We start from the raw sequence: 19,307 nt of genomic DNA on the forward strand, positions 1-19,307 counted from the left end.
CCCGGCTTATTTCACAGCAGCGTGTGAGCGTGGGGAGGCAGGGAAGGTGGTGTAACAACACAATCGGCTCTGCCAGATCCTCGGATCCCGTAAATTGGCGCTGCCCTGTCCTGCCCCGCCACAGAGGAGTCCTGCGCCCTTCACAAGTCACGGGGCGTCGCGAGCTCTGCCCGGGTTTGGGCGGCACGCCATCAGCTGCAGCCGCTCTTGTGCCGGGCAAAGCGGTTGCTGCTGGGTTGGCGGTGTCGGCGCGGTGTCGGCAATGCTTGTGTTTTGGGGGGGCGTGGGAGGCCACTTTGCACTTGCTGTCCCAAGTTAGGTGCCAGGGACTGACCCCGTGCACAGCACAGGGTGTTTTAGGAGAGCTCCCGAAGCACATCTTCCGCTTTTCTTTCCCCTGGCGGCAATCCCACCTGCCCGCTCCCGCCATCAGTCAAAGCCAAGTACTCGGGGCGGGGGGCCTTGAGCTGCACCACGGCACCCAGGCCGGCACCTGCAGGGCTGTTTCACGGGAGCAGAGATGGATGGGACGGGACGGGAGGCTTTCCCCCCTGCCGGGGGTAGGTGCCAGCAGGAGGGTGGACGTGCCAGGGTGGATCAGAGCGCGAGGGAGGTGGGAGGCCATCCCAGGTACGGCCGAGGCCTAAGATGTCCCCTGACAGCGTAAGGCAATATCTGGAGGCGGCGAGGAGGAGAAGGGAATTACGGGGCCGATGCACGGCGAGGGAAGGTGCCAGGTAAGAGGAGGGCTGGGACGGGAGGGCGCAGAGGGCGGGAAGCAGGTGGCTGGATGGCCCTGCCACGGAGGAGCGGGAAAGCAGTCCCCATCGGCAGGAGGAGGGACGTGGGCATGGTGACTAAACTTCTTGTAAAAGGGGGTGGAGAAAGGAAAGGGAGGGACAAGAAGAAGGGAAAAAAAAAAAAAAAAAAACAACACCCTGCATGTCAAGTCTGAGGAAATGCTGTGGGAACTACAGCCAGGCGCCTTTTTTTTTTTTTTTTTTTTTTTTTCTCTCTCTTCTCCTTCTTCTTCTCTATTCTCCCCTCGTGTAGCTGAGAGGAAGGAAAGGAAGAAAGAGAAGTAGCTAGCTCAAATGTGCCTCGCTCTGCTGCCGCGGCGCGGGGGCTCGGCTGGAAGGATCTAGTTTCTCTTCGGTGGCAGGAAAAGGAGCCACAGGAGGAAGCCGAGAGGGACACCCAGACATGCCCGTCCCGTCAGGCTGCTGGCTCCTTCTCCTTTGCCTCGCTGCCGCTGGCAAACAGGTAAGACGGCGCTGCCAGGGCTGAGCTGGAGGAGGGGGAAGGCGGGTGTCGCACCTCAGGCCAGGGAGGTTCGTTCCTTCGCCTGTCGCTCGGAGGAGGTGGCGAAGTCGGAGCCCGTGGCATCTTGCACCGCCGGCGCTGGCAGAGCGGGGTTTGGCAGAACAGCTTCGCCTGCCTTTTTTTTCCCCTCTGGTTGTTTGGGGGTTGTTTTTGTGTTTTTTTTTCCCTGCAACCCGCCCTGGCTCACAAGCTTCTCTCGCTTCTTTAAAATCAAAATAGCCCAAACCCAAAGTTCCAAAGGAAGCCAGAGGATCTGCAGGGAAAACAGCTTGCTCCTGCCCAGGGCAGGGTGTGAGAAACCAGAAAATATTTGCAGCGAGGTTGTTGAGGGATATAATTTGCATGTAGAGTAAAAATAAGGCAGACTCCACCCTGCCAAACAGATTTATTCAAGAGAGCATGAGCACACTTGTCCCTCAGACGTGGGACGAGCGCGTATGGTCCTCGCAGCCCAGCTACAGCTTTTCAGCCTCCCCCGGAGGGGTGCCGTCCCCCCCGCGCGCTGACCACCCCGCCATCCCGAACACAGGCAACCCCTGAGCGGCCCCGGGAGGCGGGACGACGTTGTGACCCCGGGTCCAGGGGTGGCAGACTGAGGCCCGGACCGGCTACGTGGCTCGCTTGGAGGTTCACGTGCCGCTCCTTATGGAGCCGGGAACCAAACCCCGATCCCAGGCCAGCTGCCCCAAAAGGGCAGCTCTTGCCTCTCAGGGGGAAAGAGCTGAGTGAGGTTTGGCTCTGCGGTTGTTTGCAAACAGAGCGTGCTCTTTTTGCAGCTTCATGCGATGCCAGGTGGCCAATGGTCAGCGTGTTTTACGGTTGCGATCATTGCTGGTCTTCCCCTGTTTTCAGAAAGACCGTTTTCTACAGCCAGCTCTTGCTGAGCCTTGTGAATGGTGTACGCTGGGTTTCCTCCAGTGGTTTAAATTTGCAGAATCTTGCTTTGCTTTTTCTAATTATACAGCTTAAAAACGATTCCTCTCCCTTTGGGTTATTTAGACCCTTTTAGGCAGGCTGTTTGTAAATCCCATGCTACAGGCACTTTATTTCTTCCATTAATCACTGTTTGGCAGCCTTGTGACCATTTGTATTTCTGTCATTTGAACTTCTAGTATTTCTCTGTGTCTCATTATTCTTGATTAGTTGTGTCATTTGAAGTGCTTCCCTCAACACAGTGCTATAACTGGGCCGTGGCTGGGCTCCCTGAGAGCAAGGTGCAGCTTCAAGAAAAAAAAAATATAAAAAACAAAACAAAAAACCCTCTGCTGTCTACAGCTTACAATTTAATGTCTGACCGCATAGTCCTGAGAGCCTTTCCTCTGAATCTCTGGTCCTAAATATGTTGCCTAAAACCACACAGGCCTTTTTTCCCCTCTAAAACATGTGTTTCATTGTGTCCACCCTTGCTCCTTAGGCTGTTCTTAAATTGCTGCTTTTCAGGTGTCTTCCATATGTAAATGAATGAGCCTGCATATTTCAGAAGTGATTTTTACATCATAGCTTTCAGGTGGTTTGTCCCATTCCTTAGTATCCTCTGTATCTGTCTTTTTTTTTTTTTTCTGCCTTGGTGTTTAGGACTGTGATCAATGCAGAATGATGAGCAGACCTCAATGTTCTTTGTACCTTTGCTCCAGGTCACTAACCATGACATATTTGCTTCCTTCTGGAGACATTTGGGTCTGGGGTAGTTGTTCCCTTTGGAATCTCCTCATTGCCTGGAACCTGCTCTACTCTTGATCAAACCTTGGAAATTCAGATTTCCATGCTGTAGCTCCCGGCATGTTTCGGGTACCCTGATGTAGGAGCCAGGAGGAGCTCCTCATTATTTCTCACCTTTCAATTCATAGCCTTTCAGAGGATGCAAAACAGGGAACTTGTATTTATTTGGAGCTGATGTGTAAAGTCTTTCCACTGCATTCAACACGTGCTTAATTCTGAGTCTGTAAGTGGTTGCACAGGGTGCAGCTTTCCATAGCCAACGCTTTGGACAAGTAGCAGTAGAAAATAGTAGGGGGCTCCAGGAAAGTTGTAGTGTAAGTTTACATAGGATAAGCCATGCTTTGTCAAAGAGCCTGTTAATGTAATATCCCGTCTGCAACAGTAAGCAGAACCTGCAAGTTGAGAATGTGAAAGCAAGGCAAGCCTGGAGAGATGCTGCTCCCACCCAGCCTTTCAGGTTCTGCTTTGCTTGACTGATTTAGCAGTGGTTTCTTGCAAGAGTGCTGTTTTCTGATGGAACATATTGTGAGAGTAAGTGTGGTAGGGCTAAAGTTTGTCTGACGCACGTGTGTTAGTTTAGAGTCGATAATATGGTGGGGTAGTGGTAGGGCAGTGCTATTTGCAATGTATTTCCTGCAAAGAATGAGAAATGCTTGGAAATGTAAGTTAATGAGTACTCATAATTCTGCTGAGAATAGACATGATCATCGTCATCATTTTCACCAAAGAGGAAACAGGAACAGAGAATTTGTGACTTGCTCTAGGTCACACACCGAGCGTGGAGCAGATCTGCTGGGAGCAGGGCTCAGCCCTTCTTGTCTTGTGCTTTAGCCACAAGATGATCTTTCCAAGTGATTCGTCTTGGGCACCTGTCAGAAGACACGGTATTTTGCTTTCTGAGGCATGATCTGTTCAGCTTCTTTGTACACAATAGTCACATCCTTTTCCTTGCTTAACACTGGTGAAGAGCATAAATGTTTCTATCAGATGGGAGTTGAAGCCTGTGAGAATGTGCATTTGCACATATGCAGTAAACGAGTTGCCTGGTTTAACGCCAAGGACTCTTCTTCCCTTGTGTGGCAGTGGGATGGGTTCTTCCACTACTCCGCAATATTGACTTTATAGGGAAAGTTTGCTCACTACACGCATCTGGAATTCTTTGTAATATAGAAAAATGTTGGCCAAAATATAGATTATCTTTTAACTTCCTGAAATACACAGTCTTTATGATAAGACGGGGGAAAAAAGAGCATAAAAATGTCCATGCTGTGTTATACCATGGGCTCTCCTGGTCCAGTATTCCTGCTCTGATCAGGGCCAAAGGAATCACTCAGTAAAGCAAAACTTCTACAATATCTAATCTAAACTCCTGGATTTACTCTGTTGTTAACAGCATGGTTTTCAAAGTTACTGTAATTCAATTAGTTCGTGTGTCAAAATGCCCTTGCAGGAATGGTTCCTGCAAGGGAAACTGGAAAGTTTTTCATTGCTTTGCGGTTTCCCCCAGAACATGTGAAAAATCTTACAGCACCTCATATAAAAGGAATATAATGCACATAAAACCGAACCTCTGCTGCTTCTCTTTTCATGTTAAGCATCATCTTCCTGATGTAATTTCTTCCTTCCCACAAATGGGATCAAAACAAACCTTCACCACATTTCACAACTCAGTAGAATTCAAAGCTTATCGGCCATCTCGAGGGTACTGACCGATGTCATTCATGGCGCAGGGCTTTCTTCATAGTGTGCCGGAAGAAAAAAAAAAAGCAGGTCAAGCACTGAGATTAGCTGTGGCCGTAAGGATCTGTTTCTGTTGCCTATTACTGTCATCCCAAGCACCCTCAAGCTCAGAAAAGTGGGATGTGATCTGACCGCTCTGCAAGAATCAATGCAGACGGTAAAAGGGGTGCGTGCATAACTACAGCGTAGAAAATCATGAGAACCTCAAAGTGGTGCCCTCTGGCATATATACCTTAATGCTATTTAGAGGAATCATATTTGAGTCACTTTGCTATGTTTATCCACCTGTCCCTTGGAGTTCAAGTGGCGGAAGACCCTGCTGTACTAGGTCCGTGTGTAGACACAACAAAAAGGTAAGCCCTGTGGTGAGGCTGTCCTCCCGCTGCTCCTCCCTGCCAGCTCCCTCCCCGTATGACCGGGTCTCCAGGAGGTGTTTGCGGTGACCAGAGCCAGGAGGGTTCCTGCCACCACGTGCTGTGACCTCAGAGTCCAGACCTCCTTCCATCCCACGCCCCGTGCTGCGAGGAGCTGCTCTGCAGTGCGAGGGCTGCTGGACGCTCGGAGAGGGTAGTTGCTTCAGATACTGGTTTAGCTGACTGGAGGCGGGCAGTGGGGAGAAGAGGGAAATGGAGATGGCTGGTTCATCACGTCCTCAGCTGCAACTGTGCTTCTTGCACGGGCTGCCCCCTTCCTTTCAATGGAAACTCAACTTGCCAGGCGGTGCTGGCTTCTGCTGCAGCTGCTCACCCCCTGGTTTAAGCGTGCATTGGTTGGCGTTGCCTGCATGGAGAAGCAGCTGCTCTCAGAATGGTTCATTATTACTGATGGAAGGCACAAAGGCAAATATTTGTGTGCTACAAATGCAATACAAAAATGAAGTGCTGTTTAACCAGGTTGCACTATGGACTTGGGTAGGCCTCAGTCTGTACAACACAATAGCCTGCCTGCAAGAACTTGCCCCTTTTTATGACTTGCTCTTCTTTGAAAATGGTCCAAAGTTCATGTAGTAGACGAAGGACTGTTGTTGGACCTCTATGAGCAGCAATGGCTGAAAGTCACAGGGTGCGCTGCAGGCGAGTCCTGCTCTGCAGGCAGTGCTGGCACCCAGGGCAGTCTGCTGTTGTGTCTGCTCCGTGGCAGCAGGGTTTGGTGTGACACTTCAGCTCTGGGGAAATGGAAGTTTCCAGATTTTTCTTTGCTTGTGTGTCACCACAGTGTGCAATCGTATTTGTGACGTGGTGCCTTGCCAAGGGCTCAGCACTGCACCAGAGGAGCAACTCTGGCTTACGCCTGGCGCTCTGGGACATCCTGTTTTTTGTCCCATACCTATGCTGTCACCTCAGCTGCTCTTCACAGTGCTTCCCTTGGTTACCTCTTTTTGTTTGCTTTTTCAGGGTGTGAGTTCTCTGGGCCGAGGGCTTGGCTTTCCTCGGTGTTTGTACAGCGCTTAGGATGTCGTGGCTGCAAACAAAGCCAAAGAGTCATTAATCACGGCAGATAGAGCCCCATCCCGTTCCCACTGAAGTCACAGGAAGGTCTGCCCATGCGGGCCCGGGAAGGGAGCGGATACATCTCTCCGGCTGCCTGCCATCACGCGGGCTGCAGCATCCAACCCTCGCCCTTGTTTTCCGGGTACTCTTCTGCCCGTGACCCCACCAGCGTCCCTGCAGCGGAGGCATGTTCCCCTCACCGCTTGGCCAAATGTGTTCATGGTGGCTCCTTGCCTCTCCCCTGCGATGTCTCTATCGGAGACGCTGGGGCAGGGGCCGCGGTGGAGGATGGCAGTGCAGCGGGCAGGCGGAGAGCTGAGACCCGGAGCCGCCTCTCAGCTCTGCAGAACCCGCTGGCTGCTCGCCTCTTACAATGTAGATAAAAGAGACCAGGAAAGGCTGTGTTCGGTAAAAGAGCCGAGCTGGCCGGTTTAATCCACCCTGCAAGAGCCAATTAGCCAAGGAGGGAAAAAAAAAATGAGGTCATTCACCCTCACCACTTTGTGGCTACTCCAAAAGAAAAAAAAGTATATAGGGTCTGTTCAAGAATGACAAAGAACAACATTTGTGACTGCAGATGGGTGCAGAATATATTTAGTCAGTGGTCAAAGTGGAGGGAAAAGAAAAAAAAATCTTGTATGGAAAAAAAAATACTGTGAAGTTTTGTTAGGCAACCCATTGATCTGGAATACAGATAGGGAAAAATGTGCTACCAGGTTCATACGGAGTCCTAAAAATTGCTTACGTAGCACGCAAGGGAATCTATTTTGAGCATGTTATTTTGCCACAGCAAATAGTTTTGCCTTATGAGCATCATGTTCTTCAGTAACTTTTCATTGTTCAGTAGGAAGGACGATGAGATGATTCCTTCAGTCTGCTCTCACAGGAAAAAAAAATTCTCCCCTGTAATACCACATGTAGTAAAACAGGCTGCTTAAGGAAATGGGCCAAAACCCGTTCAAATCAGGGAGGGCTATTTCCACCGACTTGACTGGCCCACAGTCCCCGGCAGAGCTGGTTCCTTGTGGTGACACCTAAAGAGTAAATGAACCAATTCTCAGCCCAGTCCTGAGCCCTTTAATAAAGGCAGTGATTCCTTCATGATGGAGAAGGTGCAGGTCCGATCATGCAATTCTTACTATAACTCACAGCAAGGCAGAATGGTCTGTGGGTCTTACATGCATCCGTGCTATGCAGCCATCGTTCAAAGTAAGGGCTACAGCCCTACCACTGCCCTTCTCGTTTCTGCCTGCAAGAATATTCAGTATTTGTTCTATGTGCAACGGTAAAATCCAGGAGAAGGAAGCAAAACAGCACGTCAGGCAGCGAAAGCAGGCTTCCCCTCTTTTCTATGATGAGCTTTCGCATTCTCCCTGGCAGCTCACCTAGGATTGCAGGGTCTCGCCTCACACCATAAGAGATTAATATGTTGTTTCACTCTGGTGGCATGCTGGAAGGAAGGAGTACATAAACACAGAGATTTTTAAGCATAGGAAGTCCCCATTGAACTCCTTAATCTGGCATCCAGAAATAGTCTAGCCCAAGAAATCTTGCATGGTCGTTTCTTCATTAAGATTCAGCTTCAGCTGATGAAGCATAGAAAAATAATCCACTGAACTAAAATGCAAGAGGAGCATGCTCCACATAAATGATTGTGTCTTTAGTGCCTTTCTGAATATTATTATTTTAATTAAGCATGAATGGGTGTAGAGTTACTCACGGCGAGTCATTGGGACCGTACCTGTAATGGTGAGACTGCTAAGCTTTCCTATGGAGTGCTGCTGGTGCACCTGTTTAATCTAGAAGAAATTTGCCTTTACAGGCCTTTTCACAAGCAGATCTAGGTAATGTCATTATTCTTCAGTTTTTATTTCTGCTTGTTATGGACTGCTGTCTTGCTGTCAAGCTGCCTTCTTAAATATTTTGGTTTGGTTGGCTTTTGGGTTTCTACTCTCTGATTCATCTTTAAAATATTCTACCTAGTAGCTATTAGTCTTTGAATTACTGTGGCCGTGAGGACACGTAGGTTAAAGCATGAGGTTTTGCATCAAAGTGCAGACCAAGGCGGCAACATGCAGACGCTACCAACAGCCCAGTTGATGAAAATGTTAGGCGTACCCTTCTGACTGCTGAATGAAGATGACTTTGTCTCTGAATGATGAATGCTGTGCACGTGATGGCGAGTTTTCAGTCCACAGAGGAAAGCTGGCTGATTCACATGTTTGGTCGGTAGCCATTTCAGCCCTGCCACCTATCACCTCTGTCATCTCCCATCTGATATACCTGAGGTTCCCGTCTGCCTTACCCCCACCGCCCCGCTGCGAGAGTGGTCAGTGCGGCACTTCTCCTTCACGTAGTCTGCTGGCTAGAAATAACTCTGGTGGGTGGGAGATTGATGAATGGTCCTTCCCGTTGGCAGAGCAGCACCAGCTGCTCAGGTGTTTGCTTTTTGCTGCGCCCTAACACAGAGGGGCAAGGGCAAGAGTCAGGATGGGGCTTTCACCACTGTTTGCCAGCTTCCTGGCTGCAAGTTACAGCTTTCTCTTGACCTCTTTATGCAGTTTTATCCCTCGTGTTCTTTCTGGCCTCTTTAGGTATTAAGGCTCTAGCAGGGTTTCAGGGACCTATTTTTAAGAGTGAAATAATGTTTAGTTTTTAGCTGTTGCCATTTCCCGGCTGTATTTTACCACGTGGTGGTAGTTCTGTGATGTGGTTTACTGGTCACTGGAAAGTTGACATCACCAAAAGCATTTCATTCAAAATCTAAGATTTTTGTGATGAATTACAGACCTGCAAGCGAATAACTGGAATTGCACAGCTGTGACTTGTGTGCTGCTTTGATTGAATTTTTATCAACAGCGAAGACTGTCTATGAAGGAAATGTTGCGTTCAGTATCCATGTGATTATGATTAAGTCTTCAACATAGGACTCCTCTTTCCCCTTATAAATTCACAATTGTAAAAATTTCCAGAGTCCTTCGCTGTGCGTGTTACTATTACGTGCCTCAATAGAGCTCCTGGGAGCACCAGCCGCAGAGCTGTGCCCATCGAAAGACAGATTCTCGTCTTTTTCTTAAATAATTTTTTAGGCAAGCCTCTGAAACTGGCAATGAGCTGAAGAACTCTGGGCTTTGCTTAGTGATGCTGCTGACCCAAATCAGGTGGGAAGCTGGAGGGCTGTGGGCACACGATCGGTGTGAGAGGAGAGGGAGTGGCTCACATTTGAAGGAGAAAGAGCAGCAGATGACTGCAGAGGCCATCCTAGCTGGATCCCAGGGTGCGGTGCTTGCAGGGGCTACTGCAGATCAGGAAATGTTGGTCAAAGCTCAGTCCTCTTGACAAAGGCAAATAAAGCCCCAAATCCACAGAAATATTATCGTTCTACAGCAGGCAAGGCTAAGGACCTCAAAAGCAAGTGGTCTGAATAAACTCAGACTCCAAAATATAAAGAACAAGTGGTGTGCAAGGCAGAACACACCATAGTTGGCTCTCCCGTAGGTACTTTGGGTCTGCAATACTAAATTGGAAAAAAAAAAAGTGCTTTCTCAGTGAAATGATGACAGATGACTTGAATACTCTCCAGAAACAACTACACTGAGCAAGAAGGTGTCATCTTAAGATAGTTACCCCTTGACGTGTCCCTTTATGTTTCAAATTCTGCAAAACAGATTATCGGTAATGAGCAATTCCCATTGAGGCCTCAGGTTCTTGTTCAGAAGCGACATGGGAAAAAGACTGCGGAAACCCCCGAGCTTGTTCTTCCAGATTTTTTATTTTAAAGGAAAGAGGCCCATGCAACTCTATCTTCTCTGAAATGTCTGTCTGAATATTCATCTGAGCAAGCAAGTAATTTTAGCATCCATGACACACAGCTTCTGCTGCCATCCGATTGCTCAATGGCACCAAGAATAAATATTTCCTTAAGCCTGAGGACAGGAATCTGAATGCTGCTGGTTCCCCCTTCAGAAGCACCTGTGTGTGTGTTTTTTCAAGGTCTGAGTAACACAGTGGTGCTTTGTAGCTCTGAGTCATCGAAGCTCTCCGACCCTACAAGCACACTCTTGCTTAGCGTCCTTTTCGACAAATGGGGGGGGGAAGAAGCTGAAAAGGCTGCCTGCAGCTCAACACCAAAACACATTCCTGCTGCAAACCTTGACATGAGCATGCCTGTTTATCCGAAGAAGTCAGTGGTGCTACTCATGTGCTTAAAGGTAAGCAGGTGTTGGCATGCTTTACCGAACCAGATCCACCAAGCCCAAAGGAAGTTTGTCTTTTTTCCCCTAGATGCTATGCCTGTCAGATATACTTGTTCTGAGGTAATGTTAATCAAGCGGGAAAGCTGACTTTTTTAGGAACTAGTGCAAACTTGTGTGCTTCACACACTTCTTAAGTGACAAATTTACGCAGGATACCTAGAGCTCTTTGAAGCCCTCATTTGTATGTGGTGGTGGTATTTAATGAACAGCTTCACCAATAGTGAGACCATTAAAGGAATGACCAGCCTGGTTATTGTCTTATTTAATCACTTCAGAGGAGGTTGACATCTTCACATTCATCGAGGCCCCTTCTCTCTCGAGACAAGAGCTCAGTGACAGCTAGATCGCTCCGTCCCACCGGCCAGCGCCCGATGAGAGGAAGGATGTTCCAAGGGCTACAGGGCAAATGTGAGACTTGGGAGACTTGGTCTGGTTTCCTGTCACCTCCGTAAAGCCAGCCTGCCTCCGGGTGCGAGTTCCTCATCTGCAAAATGAATTGCACTTCCCCGTCTCAAAAGGACACTGCGGTGGGAATGCGCTGGTGGTGGCGACGCGTCGGGTCATTGCGCTGCCAGCAGCACGAGTACTTCTCAGCCCCCGGGGGAAGCTGACGTACAGTTTGACAATGAGACACGCACAGTCCCCTGGCAGAGGGTTAAACAAGGGATAACCTGACTTCAGTGGAGCTGTGTTAGCAAAAGGGCCCAAGTTCACTGGATCGGCTCCCACCCTAAGAAAACCCCAGGTTGCTTTTGTTTCCCTTCGTGTCCTCTCTTCCCCCCAGCTTCCAGGCTCGGCAGGTCCGGCCAGTCCATACCAGGCCAAAATCCCTCGCCTTCGCGAGGAGGCTGGGCTCACGTGGGGGTTAGCACGTGGACGCCGAGAGCCTCGTCTTTATGTTGTTGAGCATAAATCAAAGGAGGGAGTGCTGCAGCTCTGTGAATGCATTGGCTTGTGTGAAAAGGGGAAGGACATGGTCACAGAAGAGACTACTTATTGACATAGTGTAGATTTATGCAGCTGCAGCTGTGAGTATACTGTAACAATAGCCCTCTTTATATGGTAAAACAGGGAGGTATGAAATGATTTCCAAAAGGTAGCCCAGCAATTAGCCTGCTCCCCTAGCCTCAGCGCCAGGGGATTGCTGCTTCTCCTCAGGCTGAGTTGTGATTCTCAGAAATTATTCCAGGCCCTTTAGCTGAATGCTCTTTAGCAGATTTGCATATCCTTCCTTAAAGAGGATGACTTTGCCCTTGTTTGACACTTCAGTAATTTTTTAGTCTTTTCTTCTAAAGAGGAACTATCAAACTGGGGCAAACGAGGAAGAAGAGGACATTCTGTTACAAAGAGCGAGCAACTGGACCTGTCGTTGGTCTCATCACTTTTGTTGCCTTTTCGGATGGCTGGGAATAGGGAATCAGTTGCTCAAGACCTTCCCTCTGCTGCTCGGTCCTGCAATGTTGCCTCATCCCCGTGCTAGCCAGCTTAGTGTTGCAGCCTGAAGTGCCTTACAGACAAGTGCCTTTGATTACAGAAGTGTTTTCAGCGTTTCCCCTGGGGCACTGAGCGGTGTCCCTGTTCAGCTGCCAGGCTGGCCCAGCTTTCCCTTTCCTAGACCGCCTCTCGCCTTGCCAGCACTGATCGTTATCCTGTGCCCCTCCTGGGAGGTGCTGCGCAAAGGTAGAACATGATCTTTGTTCTGAAAAACGTATAATCTAATCACAAGAAAGGTACTGCTAATGAATGCAAAGAAAGAGACAAGGAAACAATGAGACAACAGAAGATTTCTTGCAAGACTGGACTCTTAATTTGACCTGGGATTGCTGTCATGATAAAAAATGGCTCTAACCTGCAAAAAGTACCTGACTTGAGGTACTTACTCTGTTGCAGACACAGCTAGTGCAGTTTTGATAAACACAAGTTACGTGCCAACCCATGTCTCAAACTCCAAGCCAAAAGGTGGTGTTTTAAAGAAAAATTTCGACATTTTTGGTTGTCTTTAAGTTACAAGACACTTGCCAGCATTAGAAGAGGACAAGGTGCTTATGGAAAAATATTTTCTATTTAAAGAAATTGCAATTGCTGAAACTAGAAAAGGATGAAAGAGGAGAAGTAAAGACTTGGAGGAAACAAGGGGAGAATGCTAAGTAGAGGAATGGAAACCAGTGTCAGTAGACACAGGGCTGTCATATGCTATTAGATAACAAAAGCTCCCTTTAACCAGCAGCAGAAGCTTTACTGCAGCTTTCTCCAAGTCAATGAGATTTTAACAACTGTATCCAATAATGAAGGGCTCCTTGCTACAGGCTGGATTTTGAATCATTTTATCTATTGCAAGATCAACAGCTGGTTGTAAGGTGTTGAGTTGGCCTGGAGGACGGCTGCTGGGAGGCTCCCGGGCAGCCATAGCAGGGTCAGCAAGGGGCTGGGCACAGTGCTTGGCTGGCCAGGTTCCCCAGCACGAGCCATGCCCTGAAGACTGGCCGAGGGAGCCGCATGTGCTGGGCTGCGGGTGGGACCACGGTGTGTACAGGCAGCCGAGAGCAGGGAGGGGACGCAAAGGCCCATAAGATCTAGAGGCAACGCTGCTACCTGCTTTGCAGATGCCCTCCCACGTAACAGTTTCAGGTGGTTTGGGGGGGGGTGGTTTGTGTTGGTTTGGTTTTGGTTTTTTGCGAGGGAAAAAGCTGTTGGCTTAATTGTATCACCTCTTTGGATGGCTGCCTCAGTTCCATGAGACCATCTCTGCAGGACACAGTAGGAGCCATAAAAAGCTGCAAAATTAAAGTCCAATATTTTCTGGGGCTAACCAGGAGTATTGTGTATCCCAGTGGGAAGCTGAGAACTTCTTCTTTTTCAGGAGTATAAATCGTTCACCTTACTTGTTTGTTTAATGCTATACATTAAAACTGTCACTTGCCCAGGTCATGGGCTGAGGTCATATCTGTGGAAGAGACTACAGAAGTATCTCTATGCCAATTTTTTTTCTTTACAATTGTTTCAAAGTCATAGATTTCAAATAATAGAGTACTGTAAGAAAAGGTTATACAGCAGGCCAAAAGTTCATGACAAATTGCAGGACTGTTATTTATTTATCACTTGCCTATGCTACAAGTCCCTGTGTCTACAGCATCAAGTACATATTCTTAGCATGTCTATAAAGCACCTTTGAAGTCATAAATGTTGGGTAATTTTTACTGCTTAGCTATCTAAAACACTATACAGAAGAAAAGTTTTCCTCCTCTCTGCCAGCACTGTGACTAGGTAGGTCTGAAGCTCTCCAGGTATATTGGTTCTCATCTCCTCTCCCTCCTTCTCCGCTCCAGTTGTCACTACAAATCACTCCGCCGTGTGAAAGCGAGCAACACTATGAATACTCTGGACGGTGCTGCACAAAGTGTGAGCCAGGTATGTGAGCACTGGGCTGTACCGGCTTCATAACTGAAAAGCTCCTTAGAAACAGCTCTGTAGGTCAGTAGGCAGCTTGCTCTTGTGACTGCTAATCTGTTGGCACATACGGTCGCAGGTGCATGATTTCAGGCTTACGAGTACCTTCTAGTGCAGGAGTGGTCCTGCTGACCTCAGCAAAAGCCATAGCAGCTATTTTGTTGGGATAGCGCTTAACCACTGCGGGAGAGAGAAAGCAGCTTGGTTCTTGTGCGCGTAGATAGGACTGCTCCCAGGCCATAAGCTTCACGGATGCTTCGGTGCCACAGTAAATGAGGGCCAGGCTGAGGAACTGGCAAGGTGGCAGGAAGAAACGATTGTCCACAGCCGTACAGCAGTGTCAGGCCAAGCTGTTATTTTCCCTAAGCTCCTTAGACAGCTGGTGTGCAACTTGCAAATGACCTACTTGTCCTTCTCTCATTCACAGGAAAGTATATGTCTGCTAGATGCACTGGTACTTCTGATACCATGTGCCAGCCGTGTGGCCCAAACGAGTATATGGATGTCTGGAATGAAGAAGATAAATGCTTACTACATAAAATATGTGATCAAGGTGAGCTGTTCATACTGAAGAACCTTTTAATCCAAATTAGTGAAGCATGAAGATGGGAAAGTGGATCTAGGGAAGTTGCTTTGTTCACATAGCCGTCACTGGAGGCTGGGCTTGCAGAAGAGCCTGGCAGAGAGGGAGCTCGCCTGTGCTGAGCACTGCGACCATAGTCTCCGTGCTGCTGATAATGATTATCTTCACTGGGGCCATTTACTCCTGTGAGCTGGGTCTTAAAGGTTGTCCTTTTGCCCAGTATACTGTGCATTCACTTCTCCTAACATGCTAGTTTCACCCTTGCAAAAGCTCTGTTTATTTTGTACAGCAGCTACAAGGAAAAGTGTTGCTCAGGAGCGCAATCAGCGAGGAGCCCTGTGCCGATCAAGGGTCTCCCATGCTTTTTCAAAGATAACATTTCCTCTAACGTGAATGGTTTTGCATCTAGCACTCAAGCAAAGCAAATAGGCAGAACGGGAGGTTAATAAACTTGAAGCTTATTATCAGAGAGATTTTTACTCTCATCTGCTTTTTCTTTTAGGGAAAGCTTTGAGAGAAGTGAGCCCAGGGAACAGCACGTTCCAGCGGCAGTGTGCTTGTACGATGGGCTACCACTGGAATGAAGACTGCGACTGCTGTCAGCGAAATACCATATGTGCTCCAGGATTCGGAGTCGAGCATCCTGGTAAGATACAGAAAGGGAACATACAAAGTGAAATGTCTGGCTCAGGCCTACAGAATGGGGCCAGCATCGTGTGGGTTGTGATGTTAGAGAGGATACTTTAGACTCTCAGATGACTGGCAACAGAAGATGCATACCTGGGTTATCATTACTACTGCATATAACCCTCCTGGACTCTTCGCATTTTGAAGGCTTCTGCCTCTGTAGTTTAAATAGTATCTTGGATCAAGTGACTTTTGCAAGATAGCGCGTGGACATGGCAATAGTCGCAAGGTGTTCAATGCGTTTCTAATGTTTGCGGAGGTGTCTGACTGTGAGTCGCTAGGACATGCATTGCTCCAGTATTCAGAGAAGCAGTCCATTGGGGATTGTTGCTGAGGTCGGATTTGAAATCAGTTTTTGTCCAATGACTTTGCTTTGCCATTTTATAACATTACAAGCAAGTTAAAAGCGATTAACACCTTTCAGGTAGTGCAAGTATTCTTTGTTTTAGATGACTTGTAATGCAAAGATTTATTACAGACATTTAATTTAGTCCTAAGTCTGATCGAAAACAAAATGCAGGTGTTTTGTGGGTGGAAAATAGAGATGGTCAAGTTCAGAGTTTTAATCAACACTGGGAAGAGTTGCACCAAGCACGAGGAACCCCAAAAAAGCAGCACATAATAGAGTAATGGAGGATGAAATGCTGCATGGGCCTGGAGCACAGTGGTGCTGTTTTTTCTCCTGTCTAGCAAATCTTGACACAGCATTTTGTTTACTGTGGCTTCATAAAAGTGGCAATACCAGTTAGCGTTACTGTCTGTGGCACAGCATGGACGCACAAGGAAGTTAATAGAAGGGGAAGGATATAATAGCTGTGTGTTATTTTACAATAACTGCAAATGGCTCCCAGTCATTTCTCATTTTGATCGTGTAGATAAGTGCTCAGGTGAGACTAGCATACTTTTTTCTTCTTACATGTGACTGTCATTGTTGCTCTAATGTAATCTAAAATCCTTCTCTCTTCAGGGAGGTTTTCGGGGTGGGGCGGGGTGGGGGAGTGGAGCGGGCGTATGGGGAGCATAGTCACCTTCCCCTTACCTGGAAAGAACTCATGGAAACTCAGCTATGAAGTTTTTCTTCCTTTACTACACACAGTGCAACAAGACAAGGACACAATGTGTACACCGTGTCCCAGAGGCTACTTCTCAAAGGTCGCTTCATCCACCGACGAGTGTAAATCCTGGACCAAGTAAGTCCCTGTATCTTGCAAAAGGACTGCGCTAGCCACAGGGCAGGGAGAAGCTTGGGCAAAAGCATTTTTCAGTGGGGTGTTTCAGGCTGTCTGCGGAGCGCACAGAGCATCTCTGTTGGCTGTGCAGCGATAAAAGCGTTCTCACACGGAAGCTTGATTTCTCCTTGGTGGGGAGCAAGAGAGAGCAGTAACAACAGAACTGCTGAGTTAACACAGCTGAAAATAAAGAAGGTATCTGAGCTTCTTAAGGGTGGAGAAATGCAGGATAAATGTTGTATGTTACAACAGAAAGTACTACTCTGCATGAGTGTAGGAGCCATGACAAGCTCCCTCCTTGTCAACCTGGCCTCTTCGTCTTTCTTTCTCAGCTGTACAGCTCTAGGAATGGCAGAAATAGTGCCTGGGACTGACAAGTCAGATGCAGTTTGCGCAGAACGGAAGATGCCTGAGCCATCAGAAGACGGTATGTGTCCTCATACAGATTATCTGTTAGAAAGTACCAGGGAGGAGGAGGGGTGTGTTTATGAGGGTTTTTGGCTGGCTTAACTCCGTTCCCGTTGTGGGTGACTCTATGGGGAGCAGCTGTAGACCAAGACAGCGCTCTTGGAAAATCCAACCTTTAAATATTACTTTAAGCTTGGCAGCTCTAGGGCCCGTGTCCACTACTAAGCAGAGCTTTACACCTCCCACTGAAACTGCATGGCAAGCAGCATTGCTGTTATACCCATGACCTCCATCACATTTACAGCTCTGTCTTTTTTCAGCCTGCTGATTTCCATGCACACATTATCTGTATAAAGGGTAGCAGCTTCTCTCCATGCTTCTTTTATAGCAATAGATAAGTCTCAGCTGAACGTAGTTCTCCCTTCTTGCCCACTGCCCATTTCCCTCTCCAGTGTGGATATGGTACCAGGGAGGCTGCTTGCCTGGCATGCAGGGATCCTTCATAACCTGAAATAAAGGACAAATTTTGCCAGCTGAAGTTTATAGCCTTCATGAGAGGTATGTCCTCCGTCCCGTGAGGCAGAGCAAGCACAGCCCATGGGCTGCTGGCACCTTGCAAGGGAACTTTCAGAGGAGCAAGACTGGATCATGCCTCTCTGAGACACCAAGACTCTGTTTTTTACAAAGATGGCTCGTACCAGATACCTTCAGTAAGGCTGCCTGTCACAGAACTGCACGAGTGCTAGAGCTTTTGTCTGTATTATAGAAACTGAAAATCAAATAGGAAGGAAAAAAACCAACCCCTCTCCTGTGGAAAAGCGGGTAAAATGAGCAAGGATTGTCATACTGCTGAGTACAAGCTACATGTTGATGGCACTACCTTTTTTACATTGCGCAGGAACAACCAGGATCTTATACGTGTTGATTGTCGTCTTGTTTTTTGTGGCACTAATTGGCATTGTCATCTTCATCATATACTACAAGAATAAGGGAAAAAAGCTGACAGGTACGTGATAGCTAATGATATTCATGAATGTGACAACTGCATGGCTCTCTGTGCACTCTGATTTCATGGGTAACCACCAGATTAAGAAACTCAGGAGTTATTTTGGAAGTTCTGTGCTATCCTTACATCTGTCCATACGGATATGCTTAAACTAGCGCAAAATTCCTTTCCTGTAGGCCGGGAGTGCCTTACACTTAGGCATAATGTATGTCGCTTGGTATCCTCCTGCAGGCCTGACCGTGGGGTGACAGCCCTCAGGGCGGACGCAACCGCTGTGTGGGTGGAGGAAGGCTGGTGCTGGGGGCTTTTATAGCAGCATGGTTGCTCTGCACCGCGTGGCACAGCAGACCCCTTGGCCGAAGGGAAGCAGGGAAAGACTTAGGGGGCCGGCACCACCTTCCATCTCCTTCCCCCCACTTTCCCTCCTCCCCTGAAACCTGCATCTGGACAGGATAAAAATGTGGATTTGAAGACAAAGGCTTGATGTGTATTTGAAAACACGATGGAGGCAATGTTTTTAGCTCAAGGCTGAAGTTCTGATGAGGTGTGGAAGAAATACTAGAAGGAAGTAGAATAAACAGTAGAAGTAGAAAAACAGAAAAATTCTAGCAAAGGCATACTGGATAATGGTGGGCCACTGAATATATTATGAATACAATGGAAATACCTTCAACAGTTACTCAACTCTGTGTTAAGCCCTGGACGTCCTTAGTTTGGAGTTAGGACATACCCATATTGTTCTGTTCATTTTTTATTTTCTCCCCCTACACATGGAAAGCTTTTCCTAGTGTAGTTTTTCCATCATCTCCTTTCCTAAGCCCTAGCAATTTATGAAATGTTTTGGGAGCAGTGGAAGGGAAGACAGCAACCCTCTCTCGTAAAGTATGTTTCAGCCTGTGTTTTAGAAATAGGCTGCCTCTGCCACACTTAAACACGGGTTGTGCTAAATCTGGAATTCCTGGGATGGGCTGGAGGAAATGTTGACTCTCCTTGCAAACCAAATACTTACGATGCAAAGCAGGTTAGGGGGGAATGCTCTTTATTTGACATTTCTATTGCCCTGCTGCTCTACAGTGACAGTACTTCATTGCCTTTGCGTGGTAAATCCTACGATCCGGAGCCCCTGAGACTTGCAGGCTCAGGAAGAAGCTCTGCCTACTTGGGGGCTGATGGTAAATGGGCAGACTTAACATCAGAGGAACAGAGTCATTGCTGGGAACTGGCAGTGGCTACATAGCTGATCTATCTTCAGACATACAAAACCAGCACAAGCTTCAAATGTACGTGAGACCTGAGCCCTACAAAATCTCCTGAAAATATAAACAGAAAACAAGAATTGCTGACTCTATTAAGTGGCAGGCTTTACCATAAAGCATTGTTGGACTTCAAGCTTTTCCTTGGGAGGTAACTCCGATTAAG

The 19,307-nt window shown here is 47.7% G+C and overlaps 1 protein-coding gene across 3 annotated transcripts in view; it reads left to right on the forward strand.

Annotated features, from left to right (window-relative positions):
* Positions 1–538: 538 nt before the first annotated feature.
* Positions 539–19,307, forward strand: part of TNFRSF11A (TNF receptor superfamily member 11a) — a 35,954-nt gene continuing 17,185 nt past the window's right edge. For 2 of the 3 annotated variants that reach the window (XM_087761755.1, XM_087761763.1), the window contains exons 1-7: positions 1,011–1,263; positions 13,855–13,936; positions 14,403–14,528; positions 15,061–15,204; positions 16,342–16,435; positions 16,807–16,901; positions 17,781–17,888. In XM_087761755.1, the coding sequence (XP_087617881.1) occupies positions 1,204–1,263; positions 13,855–13,936; positions 14,403–14,528; positions 15,061–15,204; positions 16,342–16,435; positions 16,807–16,901; positions 17,781–17,888 (709 nt within the window). In that variant the 5' untranslated portion in view covers positions 1,011–1,203. Of the gene's footprint in view, positions 738–1,010; positions 1,264–13,854; positions 13,937–14,402; positions 14,529–15,060; positions 15,205–16,341; positions 16,436–16,806; positions 16,902–17,780; positions 17,889–19,307 lie in introns of those variants that run through there. The other variant, XM_087761747.1, reaches the window with a different exon arrangement.

Source organism: Nipponia nippon, unplaced genomic scaffold (assembly GCF_047370975.1).
Source record: "Nipponia nippon isolate SJK-2023a ecotype South Korea unplaced genomic scaffold, ASM4737097v1 scaffold_1, whole genome shotgun sequence".
In the NCBI taxonomy this organism is placed as follows: Eukaryota; Metazoa; Chordata; class Aves; order Pelecaniformes; family Threskiornithidae; genus Nipponia; species Nipponia nippon.